Source organism: Zingiber officinale, chromosome 10A, assembly GCF_018446385.1.
Source record: "Zingiber officinale cultivar Zhangliang chromosome 10A, Zo_v1.1, whole genome shotgun sequence".
Lineage (NCBI taxonomy): Eukaryota > Viridiplantae > Streptophyta > Magnoliopsida > Zingiberales > Zingiberaceae > Zingiber > Zingiber officinale.
The window spans coordinates 86060506-86075788 of NC_056004.1; the positions used below are offsets into that span (position 1 = coordinate 86060506).

Consider the following 15283-nt stretch of genomic DNA (forward strand, 5'->3'; position numbering starts at 1 on the left):
TTATAGATATCACCCGGGACAAATTAAGAATATCTCTAGAAAATATGTCCCTAAGAAATTTTTAATCAATCCAGTAGGCTGGAACCTTTATTGGGTTCCTAAATCTTGCTTAGTCTAAGTTTTAAAATTAAAATTAGCGCTTTTCAGTGAGAAAATTAAACAATAAGTTTCTCTATAAGGCTTTAAGTAGAAAAATCTCCAAGATTTAACAAATCTTGAGTAAGTGCACAAGAAAATATTGAAATAAATGTTTAATTAACTTTCTGTCAAAGCATTAAAATTAGAATTAATTAATGCATTCAAAGTTTTTTAAACATTTTTGTTCAAAATTTTTATACTTAGAAAAATACTTTTTGCCTAAGTCAAATTCTTACTTAAGAAAAATTCTCAAAAATTTATTTAAAAAATTCTTACTTAAATTCTTTTTAGAAAAATTCTCAAAAATCACTTTTTGATAAGCTAAAAACTTTTTTCTAAAACTAGAAATCTTAGCAAAATTACTTAGAAAAATTTTTCTTGGAACCCCATTTTTTTGTGATCAAAGGGGGAGAAGAAAAAGTATAAGTCTAGTGGGAGGTAGAAAATTGAAAATTGCAAATTTATGTTTCTATCCTTTTGCACTAAATTGAAAATTAAGTTAGTCTTAATTTTTATATCTATTTTTGACCCTAGCTTAACTTGGGTTGATCACACCAAAAAGGGGGAGATCTTTGAACCCCAAGGTTGTTTTGTGTGAACAAGTTGTTAGTCCCCTGTGTTTCTAACCTCTGTGGCTGGGCCAGGGAGCTAGAGCATAGTCGAGCGAAGGAAGAGAAGACTGAAGCGTCGTCGAGGGAGCAAGAGTACACAACCGTGGACGAAGGAAGCGGTGGTGGTTCCGAGGACCAAAGGCGGAGCGGAAGATCGCGGAGAGCAAGAGATACAAGTAGGGAAGGTCGACGACCGAGGGACGAAGATGATGATTATACTGGGCGGACGAAGGAAACACGAATTCCGAGGACGAAGCGAGGAAGCCCGCTCGAGAAGATCGGAAGTTGGGTTCGGTGAGCCCTTTTCCGAGATCACCCAAGTGAGCGGATCAGGAGAAGAACCGGACCGAGGGGGATGACCAGAGAAGAGGTCCCGACAAAGTCAACGTGCTGACTTGGCTCGCCGGGCCCTTTCCGCGCCAACCCGATTTGACCAAGATCGCGATTTACGCGATCTGAACGTTGGGGATAAAGTTTTATCTCCCAGGTGCCTGGAAACCTTCCGCGACAAGGCAATAATCGAGGTACCGTAAGCTGACCCAGATTTCTAGCACTTACACTTGGCTTTTCTGTTTTAAGCTTCTGTTGTGCGCTTCATTGCTGTAAAAGGCTTCTCCGCCTGAAGGAGATACTAGTGCTACGCTTTCTTGGATTAACAACCTTCCCGGTTGTAACCAAGTAAATCTCGGTGTGCCTTTTACTTTTCTGCTTTTATTTATTTCTCTTATTTTATGCAAGTGTTAGTTTAAGAGTTCGAGAAGGGTGTTTGCGTTTTGATTCTTGCAGGGCTATTCAACCCCCCCTTCTAGCCGGCCCAACGGTCCTACAAGTTTTCCTGCTCTCTTAACTCCTGGTGAGAAAGAAATGGTAAGAGATGTGACGCTAGACATGATAACAATTATCCTGGGGGCTACCGGGAAAGGAAGATTGAGAAGAAAACAAGAATAGGATCCTTCTAAAACAAAGAGAAATATACCACCCAGTTTTATTAAAAAAGAAATTTTATTATGAATAAAGGATAATTCCTCAACATCTAAACATGACTCTTATATTGACCACAACCTAAGACCCATATAAAAGAAAGAAATTATAATTAACCGATCTTAATTTCAATCTTGTAAAGAAATAAAATAGACCTTTTATTCGAAAAAGGAAAGTATATAATTGAACGATCTTAACTCAAAACGCGGATCAAAATAAATCCTCTCCTATAAATACTAGGAATACCAAAATTACTCTAAATACCCTAAAAATGAAAATTACCAAAAATAGCAAAACGACTCTGAAAAGGGTTTAAACCGTGGAATTTAGGAATAAAATTTGGTGGTTACGGTTTCACCAATACCAAACGTAGGTTTTCGAATTTTTCACGTATGGTCACCGACAGAATCTGATTTTGAGTCTCGAGTCAAAGGTTATGCTCATTTGAAATTTAAAGGGGTCATATTGGGCTTCATCATGGTTTTGCTCCTACATCAAGATGTGTGTCTTGCTTTTTGCCAATTGGTTTATGGCTTTGATCTATTAAGGTGTAAGGAAGGTCATATGTTTGTGATGTCAACGGCTGGAATTTTGTGAAGAATTCATACAAGTATGATGCGTGTGTTTTAAGGAAAATGTTCCGTGATGCCAAAGCTCCCCTTTTATAATCCACTATTCCTCCTAGCTTTCCTTGGAAAGTTAAAGAAGTTGTTCAGTCTGAGGGGTTAACACATCAAGGACTAATTGGAACATTTGGCAAGTTTGAAGAGCTTTAATGTGTTATAGTTGTTATTTGTCATGGTGAACAGACTCTAAAGAAGAAGGTTAAACTAAAAGTAACAGAGGAAAATTACTAAATTTAATGTTGAAGTACAATGGTGGGAGAGCAAGAGTTGTGACAAAACTCAAACGTTCTGTTCAACTCCAAGATCTGTTGGAGGCGACCCAAGTCCTTCACGTAAAAGTAGATCTGGTCGTGAAAGTGATAGTGAAACTGAAGACATCGAACATGCTGAAAAACTTTGCCAAGTGAAAGTTGTACTTGAAGAGGGTGGCCATTTCGGGAATCTATCGGAAGGTGTAACTGAAACCATCAAAATGGGTCAAACTACCAAAACCCAACGCCGATTGTGAAGATGAGCATCTTGTTGAAGCTCTCATGGTTCTGAAGTACGGTGGTGTTCTTCCTCATGCTGGAAGAAAACAGGTAGAAGGGCTGGGAAGGTTCTTTCGGAACAATATATATCCTGGTGAAGGAGCAGCCCTCCATCTTCATAGCACTTATTGACATGATCAAACATTTATAGCTCAGATGAGGGCCATGTTAAGATGTCAGCAGCAGCATTTGCAAAGGGCCTTCTTGGTCTAGAGGGACAGTTAACATCAATTTTGGTTTCTCTTGTTAGTAAAGACTCTTCAATGTTGGATGGACTAGAAGATGCCAGCAATGAGATGGAAGAAGCTAAGGCAAAATTCCATGAAATTAGTACTTCAGAAGCAAAAACGTTAAATGGAAATATGTCTGGTGGGCCTTCATGGATGGTTGATGGAGCTGGTGTGCTTGATAATTCATTCCAGCTTCTTCATGCTCTGATTAATTTGACAAAGAAGATAACTGCAAAAGTGAAGCTACCTAGTCATATTCGCACGATCGATATTTTAATATGAAGTATTTGATTACTTTCTATGGTGATTCTTATGATAATGATGTGGCTAGCAATTTGAGGGCAAATTTGTTTACCCTGGGGAGAATGATGCGATAACAGAAGAGCAATTTTATTTTATTTTATTATTTTTGTGGAGTTAGGATTTAGGGGTATCTTCTTCTTCGCAATGTTAGAGTCTCGATTCTGTTTAAATCATTAATTAGCTGATTTTAGGGATAGTTTTTTTATTAATAAGAATTTGCGGTCACGTCATTTTTTTCCTTAACGTCGAGTTTGGTTGCCTATCTTCTAGCATTTTGCGGAATTAACAGGGTTTAGAAGATCACTTTCGATATTTGTGAGTGAATCAACGGAACCGATAGTTATCCGCTACATCACAATGCATGTTTTCTCCTGCTGTTGGATATTACATTTGGGTACTTGTTATCAATATAATCTAGAACTAATTCAATAAGAGTGAGGGAACTATTAGGTGTGGCAATGTTGGCCAAAAGGGTTTTTTGTGAAATGAAAGGATGTGAATGAACTTAAAATTCAAATTAAGTAAATTTTAGCCAACAATGTTGATGTTTTTTCCTATTGATAATGGAATTTTGATAAAGTTCTGAATATGATTCTTTTCCATTAATGTTTCCCTAATTATCTATACTCTATAGTCTCTCTCTTGCTACATTGACAGGGTTAATGAGTACCATGTAGATGGATTCCGATTTGATCTTGCAAGTGTGCTTTGTCGAGGGACTGATGGTGCTCCTCTAGATGCCCCTCCAATAATCAAGGTTCTTCTTTTTACACTGCTATCATTAATTATTTACTGCATCTCTTTTTGGTAAATTTGCTTTTCTACTCTGTTAAAACCTTGTGTACATTGATTTACTTGTTTTGTCCATGATGCAAAATTGACAAGAATTTGATGTGTTCATTGTTTATTATTGTACAAATGCTCAATTGGATCTTTGGTTCCTTGAACAGTTTCCAGTTGTTGATCGCTTGGTTTTAATTACATCAGTGCTTTATAAACTATACAGATGTTTTGAGATGAATATGTCACACTTTGTTCAAGCAATGTGACTGAAGCTAAAATTATTTATTTTAAAGGGTTGAAATAAAAACAAGTGGAAGAGAGAAAACAATATTGGATCTATCCAATAAAGAGTAAAGGCGAAAGAAGTATTAGAAAACACTACTGGCTAGGATACATCTTAAGCTTGATATTGTTTCTTCCACCATTATTTTAGCATGCTCAAAATTGTTGAGGTTTCTAGATCTTTGGATGCACCGATACACTTGGTGAACATGTTACAAGGTAATCCTGCAAAATCAAGTTTGGATCCCTCCATTCTGAATAGACCTTATGATCTTTCATACTTAGACTGTATATAATCCCCATTATGCTCGTGTTACATATTTAGCAATATGAGTGAACACTCAATACCCCCATTAATAATTTGTAAAGAATGATCTCTCATTCTTGTAGGTCTATTACATAATAAGTTCAATGGAAATTTGCAAGTATAAAATATAAAAGATAGATAGAACAAGGATGAAGTGGGACATTTCCAATGTCCTTAACCAATGAGTAGTAGGACTCATGGGTGATGTGAGTATGGAGAAAAAGGATAAGATGTGCTCAAAAGCTAGAGTCTAGGATCTAAGGAGACAGCCTAGAGGCAATAGATATATCTCCTTGAGTAAATAAAGTGACTGGTTGGGATGATGCACTAAAAGGAACTGAGAGTAACCCTTGGTTGGAACTGTAGCTGTGCTAATTTGTGTAACCTTGCCTACATCACACCAAGAGTAGTTGGAAATTGGCATTTGCAAATACATATGATATTCACCCCCCTCTAGCATTTGTCCATCTCGACCCATGCACTCTTATTGAAAGTTGGTTGGTAGGCTCATTTGTCTAAACATCACCCAATCATACATCTCTTATATTGTTAGCAAGTTCATGCCAGCGCCTCAGCATCTCTACCTATCTGTCTTTCAAAACTAGATATATTCTTAGCACCTAATCATAGCCTATTCTTTCCTACTGGTTCTTCACTCCAACTACACTCCAACTACAAGCCCACAGCGATGGGTCAACTGCCTAGACACTAGGAAATCTACTACAAGTTGGTGCATGTTTCTTGGTGATGCTTGTATCTCTTGAAAATGCAAGAAACAAGACACTGTCTCCAAATCATCTAGCGAGGTAGTACCATGTCTGCTGTATGCAGTACCATGTTTGTTGTATGCTTCGAGATCATTTGGCTGTGTGATCTCCTCACATAACTTGTTTCTCCCAAGTTCAACTTACTCCACTATGTGCTGACAACACTAATGCCATCCAAATTGTTGCCAATCCTATCTATCATGAACACACGAAACCGTGGTTTAAAGTGTTGTGCCGAGACGGTCGAAATGGACGAAACATCTCGTTCCGCCCAGCGACTGACACCGGCACAACCTCAGCACCAGACCCATGATAGCTGCGATGTGTTCCGCGACCCTGTGGCCGCAGTGGAGGGGTCGCTCGACTCCGCAATAGCAGCGGAGAGGTCGCATAACTCTTCCACTGCCGCCGCGGAGGCGTCGTGCGACCCTGCGACCACTGCAGAGGGGTCGCACGACCACCACGGTAGCGCAGGAGGAGTCACGCAATCCCTGTGGTTATGGCTGAGGGGTCGCACAACCCAGTGGTAGCGCCAAAGTCGCATAAGCTCGCGAGTGGTATCAGATTTCGGAGTTTTTTAAATTAAACTTCGGTTAATTATTTTAATTAACTCCTAACTATGATGGAGATAATCTAAAGAGACTTTATTGAACCCTAATAAAATTATCTAATTAATTTTATATTTTATTTATTTTAATTTTAAAATGATAATAAAATATTTATTTATTTATTTTATCTATTTTCATATCTTTTTTTTAAAGATTATTTTTTATATTGCTTATTTTGTTTATTTTTTAAATATTTATGTGAAATATTTTGTTTTTAAATTAATATATTTTATATTTAAAAAATACCGAAACTATATCGGCACGGCGCAATATGGTAGCGAAACCATATTGTTCCGGTCCAAGACCGAAACCTCGGCACGGGTCGAAATTTTAAACCTTGCACGAAACATATAAAAGTTTACTGCCACTCTATCTAGGAGGCATATAATTGTTAGGTAATTACTCTATCATATATCTCCACTACTCTACTACCCTACATATCGGGGATATTTTCATCTAATTCATGACACATCAATGCCATAAATTCCTTGTTAGCAAATTGATGCTTGTGGATTTACCAGAATCAATTTGAGGGGATGTCAAAGGAATCAGTTGGTCATTTGAACCATAGATTATATGTATTAGCTGTCAATGATTACTATTTAAGACCACCAGTTATATCCATTACCTGATCATTTAAAGACAACAGGTTTATGCATTAGCTGGTCATTTAAAGCCAACAGATTTTATGCATTAGCTGGCCATTTAGAGCCAATAAATTATATACATTGTACAACTTTTATGATTGTAGATCTTTTATTAATTAGGATATATTTGTAGACTATCTTTTGCAAATTTGTATATGATAGTTTAGCTATTTTAAGGGCTAAAAATCAACTTGTATAATGGGGATAATATAAGTAAAATTCTTCTCGAAGCTAGGGAAGTATTTTTTTGCTCAAAGCTCTAAGTTTTCCATCTTTAATATGCTCAAAGCTCTCTAAATGTTTTCAACTTGGATGAAGTTGAAAAAGGGCATAGTTGTTGATGGTGGAATACATTGGTAGCCTAACTTGGTTTGGATTGACTCTGTAAAACTTAACAAAGACTCATTTTCAGGAGAATGGCACCCTGGACAATAGTCTCCCTACATGCGGAGAGAATGCATGCATGGAAGGATGAGTCGTGGGAGATGAGTGGAAAACATGCAGAAGGACATTCATGTAGGCATCACGTGAACTTGGTTTCTTTGTTACCTCGTCACAGAAGGGCGCACACTGAAGGACTTGCATACCTTGTCGCTGGAACACATACAATGGATGTACAAGGATAGGCTGGGTTCAATTACCCACACAACAAGATGAATATTCCTTGCACAATCCCACATTGTTCCCTATACGTATATATCATTGTTACTAAGATAGAGAATATTACAAGTTCACCATTTTGACTTCACATATTTACAAATGAGTCGATAACAATGTCAAAGTAATAAAAAAATTTAATCAGTTATGAGTTTGTCAATATTTCCTTGTGACCTGTTAGCTTGGGTACTTTGATCTAGTGTGTTTGATCATTATGCATTCTGGCTGTGTTATGTTCTTTTTTTCCAGTGTTTATAAAGCTTGGATTCTTGATTACAGAGTAGTCCATCTTGAGTATTTCATGTTTTGTCAGTTACAGTTTTTTTTTTTAGTGGAAATTTGACAGCTTAAGATGATAGGGGCTCAGCTAAAAAAAAAAATTGAGGACTTTATTCCATCCTGATTGTGGTTTGTATGCAGGCAATAGCTAAAGATGATGTACTGTCACGGTGTAAAATAATTGCTGAACCATGGGACTGTGGTGGACTTTATCTAGTGGGAAAGTTTCCAAATTGGGACCGGTAACAATCATTCTATTTTTGTTGTTTTTTTTTTAAAATAGTTTCTTATGGGTTTCTGCAAAAAATTCCATGTCTATTAATTACCTTCTATGCAGCTTTGTTCCTTGTCATTTGCCTCGTGGTTCCTTCTATAATGTGCATTCTTATCAAAAAATTGAACCATAAACTTTTGGGTTCTTTTGGGTATGGCTTATTGTTCATACTCCATAACGATTTCAATCAATTTTATAGTACAAGAAATCTTGTATTTATTGATTTCTATTATGTTGTTACTGCTTGTTACTGCTTAAGTTCAATTTCTAGAACTCAGTCATTTAATATCTTAAAATTACCTTGTTATAGAACTTGAAACATGAAATTATTACTTGACATACTTGTGATATTTATGTTCTCTTTAATTATTTATAATATTAATACTCTTTTATCATGATTTATAATACTTTATTTGAAAACATATTAAAAAATACAGGGATTTTATAAATACCATTTAACATATATTTTGCTATGTCTACTAGGTGGGCAGAATGGAATGGAAGGTACCGCGATGATATTCGTAAGTTCATAAAGGTAATACTTTAATATTAGTTCTTTGATACTGTTCTCTACTCTGAGGCAAAATAATTTTAGGGAGGATATTGGAATGAGAATTTGGGAGTAGCAATGAAATGTGTTCACTGCCCAATAAAACTAAAATTTAGTAAAGATCATTTCATTTCAAATGTTCATTTCCTCTCATACATACCATTCAAAGGGAATGAAAAGAAAGTGGATGTTCTTTTCAGTTTATATTCCTTAACTACCATTTCACATCATTTTATTATTCTAAATATACTAAAATAACATATTCTATTTCGTTTCCCTACCATCATATTGGCCTATTTTTATGTTATAATCATGGTTTAAAATTTCGAGCCGTATCAGAATTTTGGTTTATGACCGAAATGATATGGTTTTGGTATCGTGTTGTGCTGAGCCGATATGATTTCGGTACTTTTTAAATATAAAACATATTAATTAAAAAATATTATTATTATATTTGATTAGTATAAATACTTACTATTAGGTTAAATTAATATTTTAAAAAATTAAGATTGAGTAAAAATTAATTTATAATTAACTAAAGTCTAGACATAATGTTTAGGATCAAATACGTTTAAATTAAATTTAATTTATTTTAATCATTTTAAGGAGAAATTTTTTTCCTATGTATTTAAGGCGGAAAGGAATAAGAAAAAAATTAAAAAGGATTTTTTTTTCATGTGTTAGAGGATGAAAGAAATAAAAAAAATTAAAATATGGGGAAGAAGGAGAAAGAATTAAGATGGGAAAGAATTAACTATTAAAAAAATTATCAGTTAAAAAAATTAAAATTGAAAAAAAAACTCAACGGCTTAAAAAAATTAATGGTTAAAAGAAATAAAGATGATTTTATTAAATTGAAATAAAAAACTCAGCCTCATGCAACCGTCATTGTCTCGCGTTAGGCGTTCGCAGGGCCTTGTGCGAGGCATCTACGCAACATCGGGGCCTCACGCAAGGCGTCCGCAAGGCCGCAGGGCGTGTTGGTGTCGACGTCATGCCAGTCAAGCGGCGGAACAATAGTTTCGCTCATACCAGTCGATACAGTACGAGATTTTAAATCATGGTTATAATAATGTTATCTCAGAATTTAGAAACTAGGTTTCATATGTGCAGTGAATTCCATGTTGTTCTGGTGCATCTTAAATCAAATTGAAAAGAAAAACATTTGTGGTTTTGTTGTTTTTGAAGAAGCTAATGATATGTCAGTGTGGTTGAGGGAGCATAATAAGGGAAAAGGACATGCAAGAAAAATATCTGGATTTTTTTTTAAAGTAATATTTGGATCTAAAACTGGCATCTTGATTTGGTTTTAGAGGGAGTGGTGGGTTAATTAAGCATGCATATAAAGCTTTACTTAACGTAGCAAAGATGAAAATTCTAATGTAGATGCATGAGATTGCTATAAAAAATTAAATAAAGAATATTATTTGTTGAAATTCATTGGCTAACCATTATTTAAATGCTTGAGGTGTTAGAAATTATTCCAATCTTTGTAAATGTTCTTAATTTGCCCCCTTCATGTGTGGATGAACTTATAGAATTTTATTGATTTCAACATATAAATTGATGAAATAATATTTTTTAATATATAGAAGTTAGACCTTGGATCTCCTACTCTGTTATAATGTTGATTGCCAACTACTTATCTTAAAGCTTGAGCTGGTAAGAAAGATGTTTGGATGGAATTAGATGCAATTTTGTTAAATGATAAAATGAGCAAATAAGTTGAATGATATAAATCTAAATACCATTAATAGATTTTAGATTTGGATGAGTTGAATTGATTAAAGGTGCAAAGAAAAGTGGGAGATAAGACTCAGGTTCTAATGGTGGAAGGGGTGAACAAAGGAAAGGCACCTGAGAGAAGCTTTATCTAACAACTCCTTCCTTCAGACAAAGGGTGGAAGGAAGATGGCTCGAGTTCTTTGTATGATGCTTTGCCCAAATGAACAGTGCACACGTTTGACTAGAAATTTCTGTCAAAATAAAACTTTTTTTGAAAAAATCTTTTTTAATTTGATAATTTTTTTTTATTTCTTTAAACAAACTTTCCCTCCATCTTTATTTCCCTCTAAGGAATAGGAAATTTATACCTTTTTACTCCAATTTTTTTCTTCTAGCTATTTTCTTTCCCTAACTATTTCTCTTCTATGTAGAAAACTGAAGAAAACAGTTAGAAAAAAGAAAAACGGTAGAAAAAATTGCAGGAAAAAAGATTGTGGAATATATTCCACCCAATTCTTTCCTTTTATGGAAACTTTATTCTTCAAACTAAAAAAATAAAATCATAAATCAAAATTAGATTCTTAAATATATATATAATTAAGCTTGGATTTAAGCTTGATGCCATGTGAAAACTAAGGTTTCTAGTCAAATTGGATAGAAACAATATAGAGAAAATTTGGAAAATATTATTTTTCCCTTCCCTACTTTTTTTCTGCCAAAGGAAACGGAGGAAATTCAAATGGGAAAAAAACTTTGTTACCTTATTTTTGTTCGCTAGTAGGATACACGCTTTAGGAAATTTAATCAATATAACAAAAGTTAGTTAATAGATTGCTATTTTTTTTGGAAAGGTAAATATATATAAAGATCCCAATGATTAAACTAATACAGACTTTAGACGCCTACCAACAAAAAATAGAAGTGTCTCTAAACCTTGCGGGCAAACAATCCACGCAAGGAGACATGACCACCAAACCACATAAACATCATAACCTTTGTGGGCTAGCACAACCACGCAAGGTGACTTCACATAACCCACAAACCATCATAACCTCTTGCGGCAAACCTAACCACACAAGGAGACATCATTCACCACCCACATCACATGACCCACAAAACCACAAAACATCATACCCCTTGCAGCCAAACATAACCACACAAGGAGACATACTACACCACACAACTTAAACACATCATAACAACTACCAACTCTAAACATCTACAAATCGAAACATGTGAATCTGAATTTTCCGGAACAACCCTGCTACACACGGTGCTTCCCCTTCAAATCGATTTTTGTTCCGTGCTTGCCACAAGAGGTAAACCATGCAAGAGACTTCCAAGTAGCACACCTTTTGTAGAATTGTATGAAGAGAAAAAGAATATAAATATTTTTCATCAATTACATAATTTACAAAGAGTCCAACTAAAATAGGAGGATGCAGGAGACACTAGAAAAGGAAGATCACAAACAAAAAGAAAATAAAAATCTCTCTCAATCATAGATTGACCTCTCCTATCTTTCTATGTTACTTCCCTAATCTATCAAATCAGATCCGAATATTCTTTAATATTGTCAACACTCCCCCTCAAGTTGGTGCAAAGATATCTATCATGCCCAACTTGTTGACTTGAAATTCAAATGCCTATTTCAACAAGCCCTTGGTCAACACATCTGCCACTTGCTATGAAGTTAGCACAAATGGAGTACAAATTATTCCCTCATCGAGTCTTTCCTTTATAAAGTGTCGGTCAATCTAACATGCTTTGTTCTATCATGTTGAACTAGATTTTGAGCAATGATGATCACTGCCTTGTTATCACAGTACAACTTCATAGGAAGGTTAATTGCCTTAAGGAAGATCTCCTAGGACCTTCTTAATCCAAAGAACCTCACAGACACCTTAAGCCATAGATCTAAACTTTGCCTTAGCATTGCTACTAGCAACTACACTTTGTTGCTTGCTTCTCCAAGACACTAAATTGCCCTAAAGAAATATACAGTACCCTGAAGTTGACCTCCTATCTGTGATTGATTCTGCTCAATCAACATTAGTATACACCTCAAGGAGTCCCTTTCAAATATCGGAGAATTCGATATGCAGCTTCAAGGTGCTCTTTAAATGGAGAGTGCATAAATTGACTCACCATACTCAAAGCAAAGGCAATATCAGGACGTGTGTGTGACAAGTAAATCAACCTTCCAATTAGTCTTTGGTACCTTCCTACATGAGTTCTATGTTTGTCTTCTCCAAGCTTAACATTAACATCTATTGGAGTTTCTGATGGTTTGCTGTCATTCATTCTAGTTTCTTTTAAAATATCTAGAATATACTTCCGTTGTGAAACCACAATGCCGTTCTTGGTTCTTTCAACTTCCATTCCAAGAAAATATTTTAGATGACCCAAGTCTTTAATCTCGAACTCTTTGGCTAAGCTTTGCTTCAATTTTCTCATTTCTTCGGCATCATCACCGGTCAATATTATGTCGTCTACGTTGACAATCAACATTGAGATATTGTTCTTGGTGGATCTTTTAGTAAATAGAGTATGATCAGATTGACCTTGAGTATATCCTTGACCTTTAACAAACCTTGTAAACCTATCAAACCAAGCTCTGGGGACTGTTTGAGTCCATATATTGACCTTCTCAGCTTGCACACATTTCTTCCAAATTTCTCAGTGAATCCGGGTGGGGGTTCCATATCAATCTCCTCTTCTAGATTCCCATTTAAGAATGCATTCTTCACATCTAGCTGATTTAATGGCCAATCAAGGTTAGCAACTATAGATAGAAGTATTTGTACTGTGTTTAACTTAGCAACCGGAGAAAAAGTCTCAAAGAGTCTACTCCATAAGTCTGAGTGAATCTTTTAGCTACTAGGCGGGCCTTGTACCTCTCCAAGGATCCATCTGAGTTGTACAACCAACAACTGTCTTTTCATTAGGTAAGTCCACTTTCTCCCAAGTAGAATTCTTCTCCAAAGCTATCATCTTTTCAAGAATAGCTTCTCTCCACTCAGAAACATTCAGGGCTTCCTGGATGCTGTTAGGTATGAATACACTAGAGAATTATGAAATAAATGTACAATAGGAAGGTGAAATATTTTCATAAGACAAAATTTGACCGTGGATATTTTGTACAAGATCTAATACCTTTTCTAAGAGCAATGGGTAGATCTAGTTAACTAGAAGAGTTAGACTCAGAATTACCTGGAAGATCAAGGCCTTGTGAATCATGAATTTCATGATTGAACCTCTGATTGGATTCTTGAGGGCGCTGGGGACTAGGGCCTTCCTTTTTCTTTGAATAGACAAGACCTTTAGATCGTTTCACATCCATTTCTGTTGTTTCAACTTGTTCATTTTGAGATGGCATTATCACAAGGTGTTCTTGTTTGTCGGTAGATACAATATTTTTCACATTTTCTACCTCTTTTGTTTTTAGTGATTAGGCATCATTAGGAACAAATGCAAAGGTTAAGTCAGATTTATCAACACATTCATCTAAATTAGTTTTGTTCTCCCCTTTAAGATGAGAGTTCTAGTATGAAGTTCCTTCAAGGAAGGTGGATCCATAGAGACAAATATCTTTTTTGAAACTGGATCAAAGCATTTGTAAACCTTTTGATTGGTGGGGTATCCCACAAATATGCATTTACGTAGTTTTGGATCAAGTTTTGACTTTCTAGGACCAAAATTATGAGCAAATGCAACACTTCCAAAGATTTTCAAAGGGATGTTTGTCACTAATCGAAAATTGGGAAATCATTTGGTGAAGACTTGGATTGGAGTTCTAAATGCCAAATTTCGGGTTGGCATTCGATTAATCAAATAGGTTGCTATCAGAATTGCTTCCCCCCGAAGATACTTAGGGACCTTAGTTGTAAAACTCAAGACTCTAGCAACTTTAAGGAGATGTTTATTTTTTCTTTCGGCAACCCCATTTTGTTGGGGTGTATAATTACATGAACTTTGGTTCACAATTCCTTTCTCAGCAAAAAAATTTCCTAACACATTGTTAAAGAATTATGTTCCATAATCACTTTGAAAAATTTTAATCTGAGTCTGAAATTGAGTTTGAATCATGTTATACAAAATTTTAAACATCATTGCAGCATCAGTTTTTTCTTTTAGCAAAAAAACCCATGTGACCCTAGTGTGATTATCAATGAAAGTAATATAACAACGTTTTCTAGAAAGGGTGGTCACTCTAGAAGGACCCCAAATATCACCGTGAATCATAGTAAAAGGTGCTGATTTTTTGTATGGCTGAGATTGAAAAATAGATCGATGATGTTTTGCTAATTCACATGACTCACATTGAAAAACTAACTGCTCTTTATTTATAAATAGCTTGGGAAACAACAGTTTTATATATTGAAAACTAGGATGCCTCAATCTATAATGCCATAACAAAATTTCACCATTGTTTGGAACAGAAATAGAACTGAAACAAGTTTCATTGACTTGCCTTCCAATAATTGACCCTTCATTAAGGAGGTAAAGCCCACCATTCTATTTAGCATCCCTAATCATCTTCCTCGAGGTTAAATCCTGAAATTCACGTGAGGAACAAAAATTAATTCTACAATTATGATCATGGGTGAATTTACTGATGGATAGAGGATTGTATGAAAGGGTAGGAACATGTAGATCTTCCAATGTTATAGTTTGAGAAATTGGTACTAGTCCTTTTCCTGCAATAGTAGCAAAGGATCCATCTAAAATTTTGACCTTTTTATTCCCTGCACTTGGTGTATATGAAGAGAAATATTGCAAAATACCAGCCATATGATCAGTGACACCTGAATCTAAGCTCCAGAAGCCATTAGATTTGGTACATGTAGTGGTACCGGTGGGAACTCAGCAAGGGCACATGAAGAGTTAGAATTTTCTAAGGATTGGGATTGGAATAGTTTTTGTAAGTGCTCCATTTGTTCCTTACTGAAGGGAAAAGATTATGAGGAAGATTGCTGCTTTGG

General features: G+C 35.4%; 1 protein-coding gene and 1 pseudogene across 1 annotated transcript in view; both read left to right on the forward strand.

The window, feature by feature from the left end:
• Positions 1-15283, forward strand: part of LOC122026749 (isoamylase 3, chloroplastic-like) — a 53990-nt gene that overhangs the window by 33558 nt on the left and 5149 nt on the right. Inside the window, exons 13-15 of the mRNA XM_042585473.1 lie at positions 4077-4176; positions 7891-7991; positions 8507-8558. Coding sequence (XP_042441407.1) covers positions 4077-4176; positions 7891-7991; positions 8507-8558 — 253 coding nt within the window. The remainder of the gene's footprint in view (positions 1-4076; positions 4177-7890; positions 7992-8506; positions 8559-15283) is intronic.
• On the forward strand, positions 1461-4070 carry LOC122026357 (annotated as a pseudogene).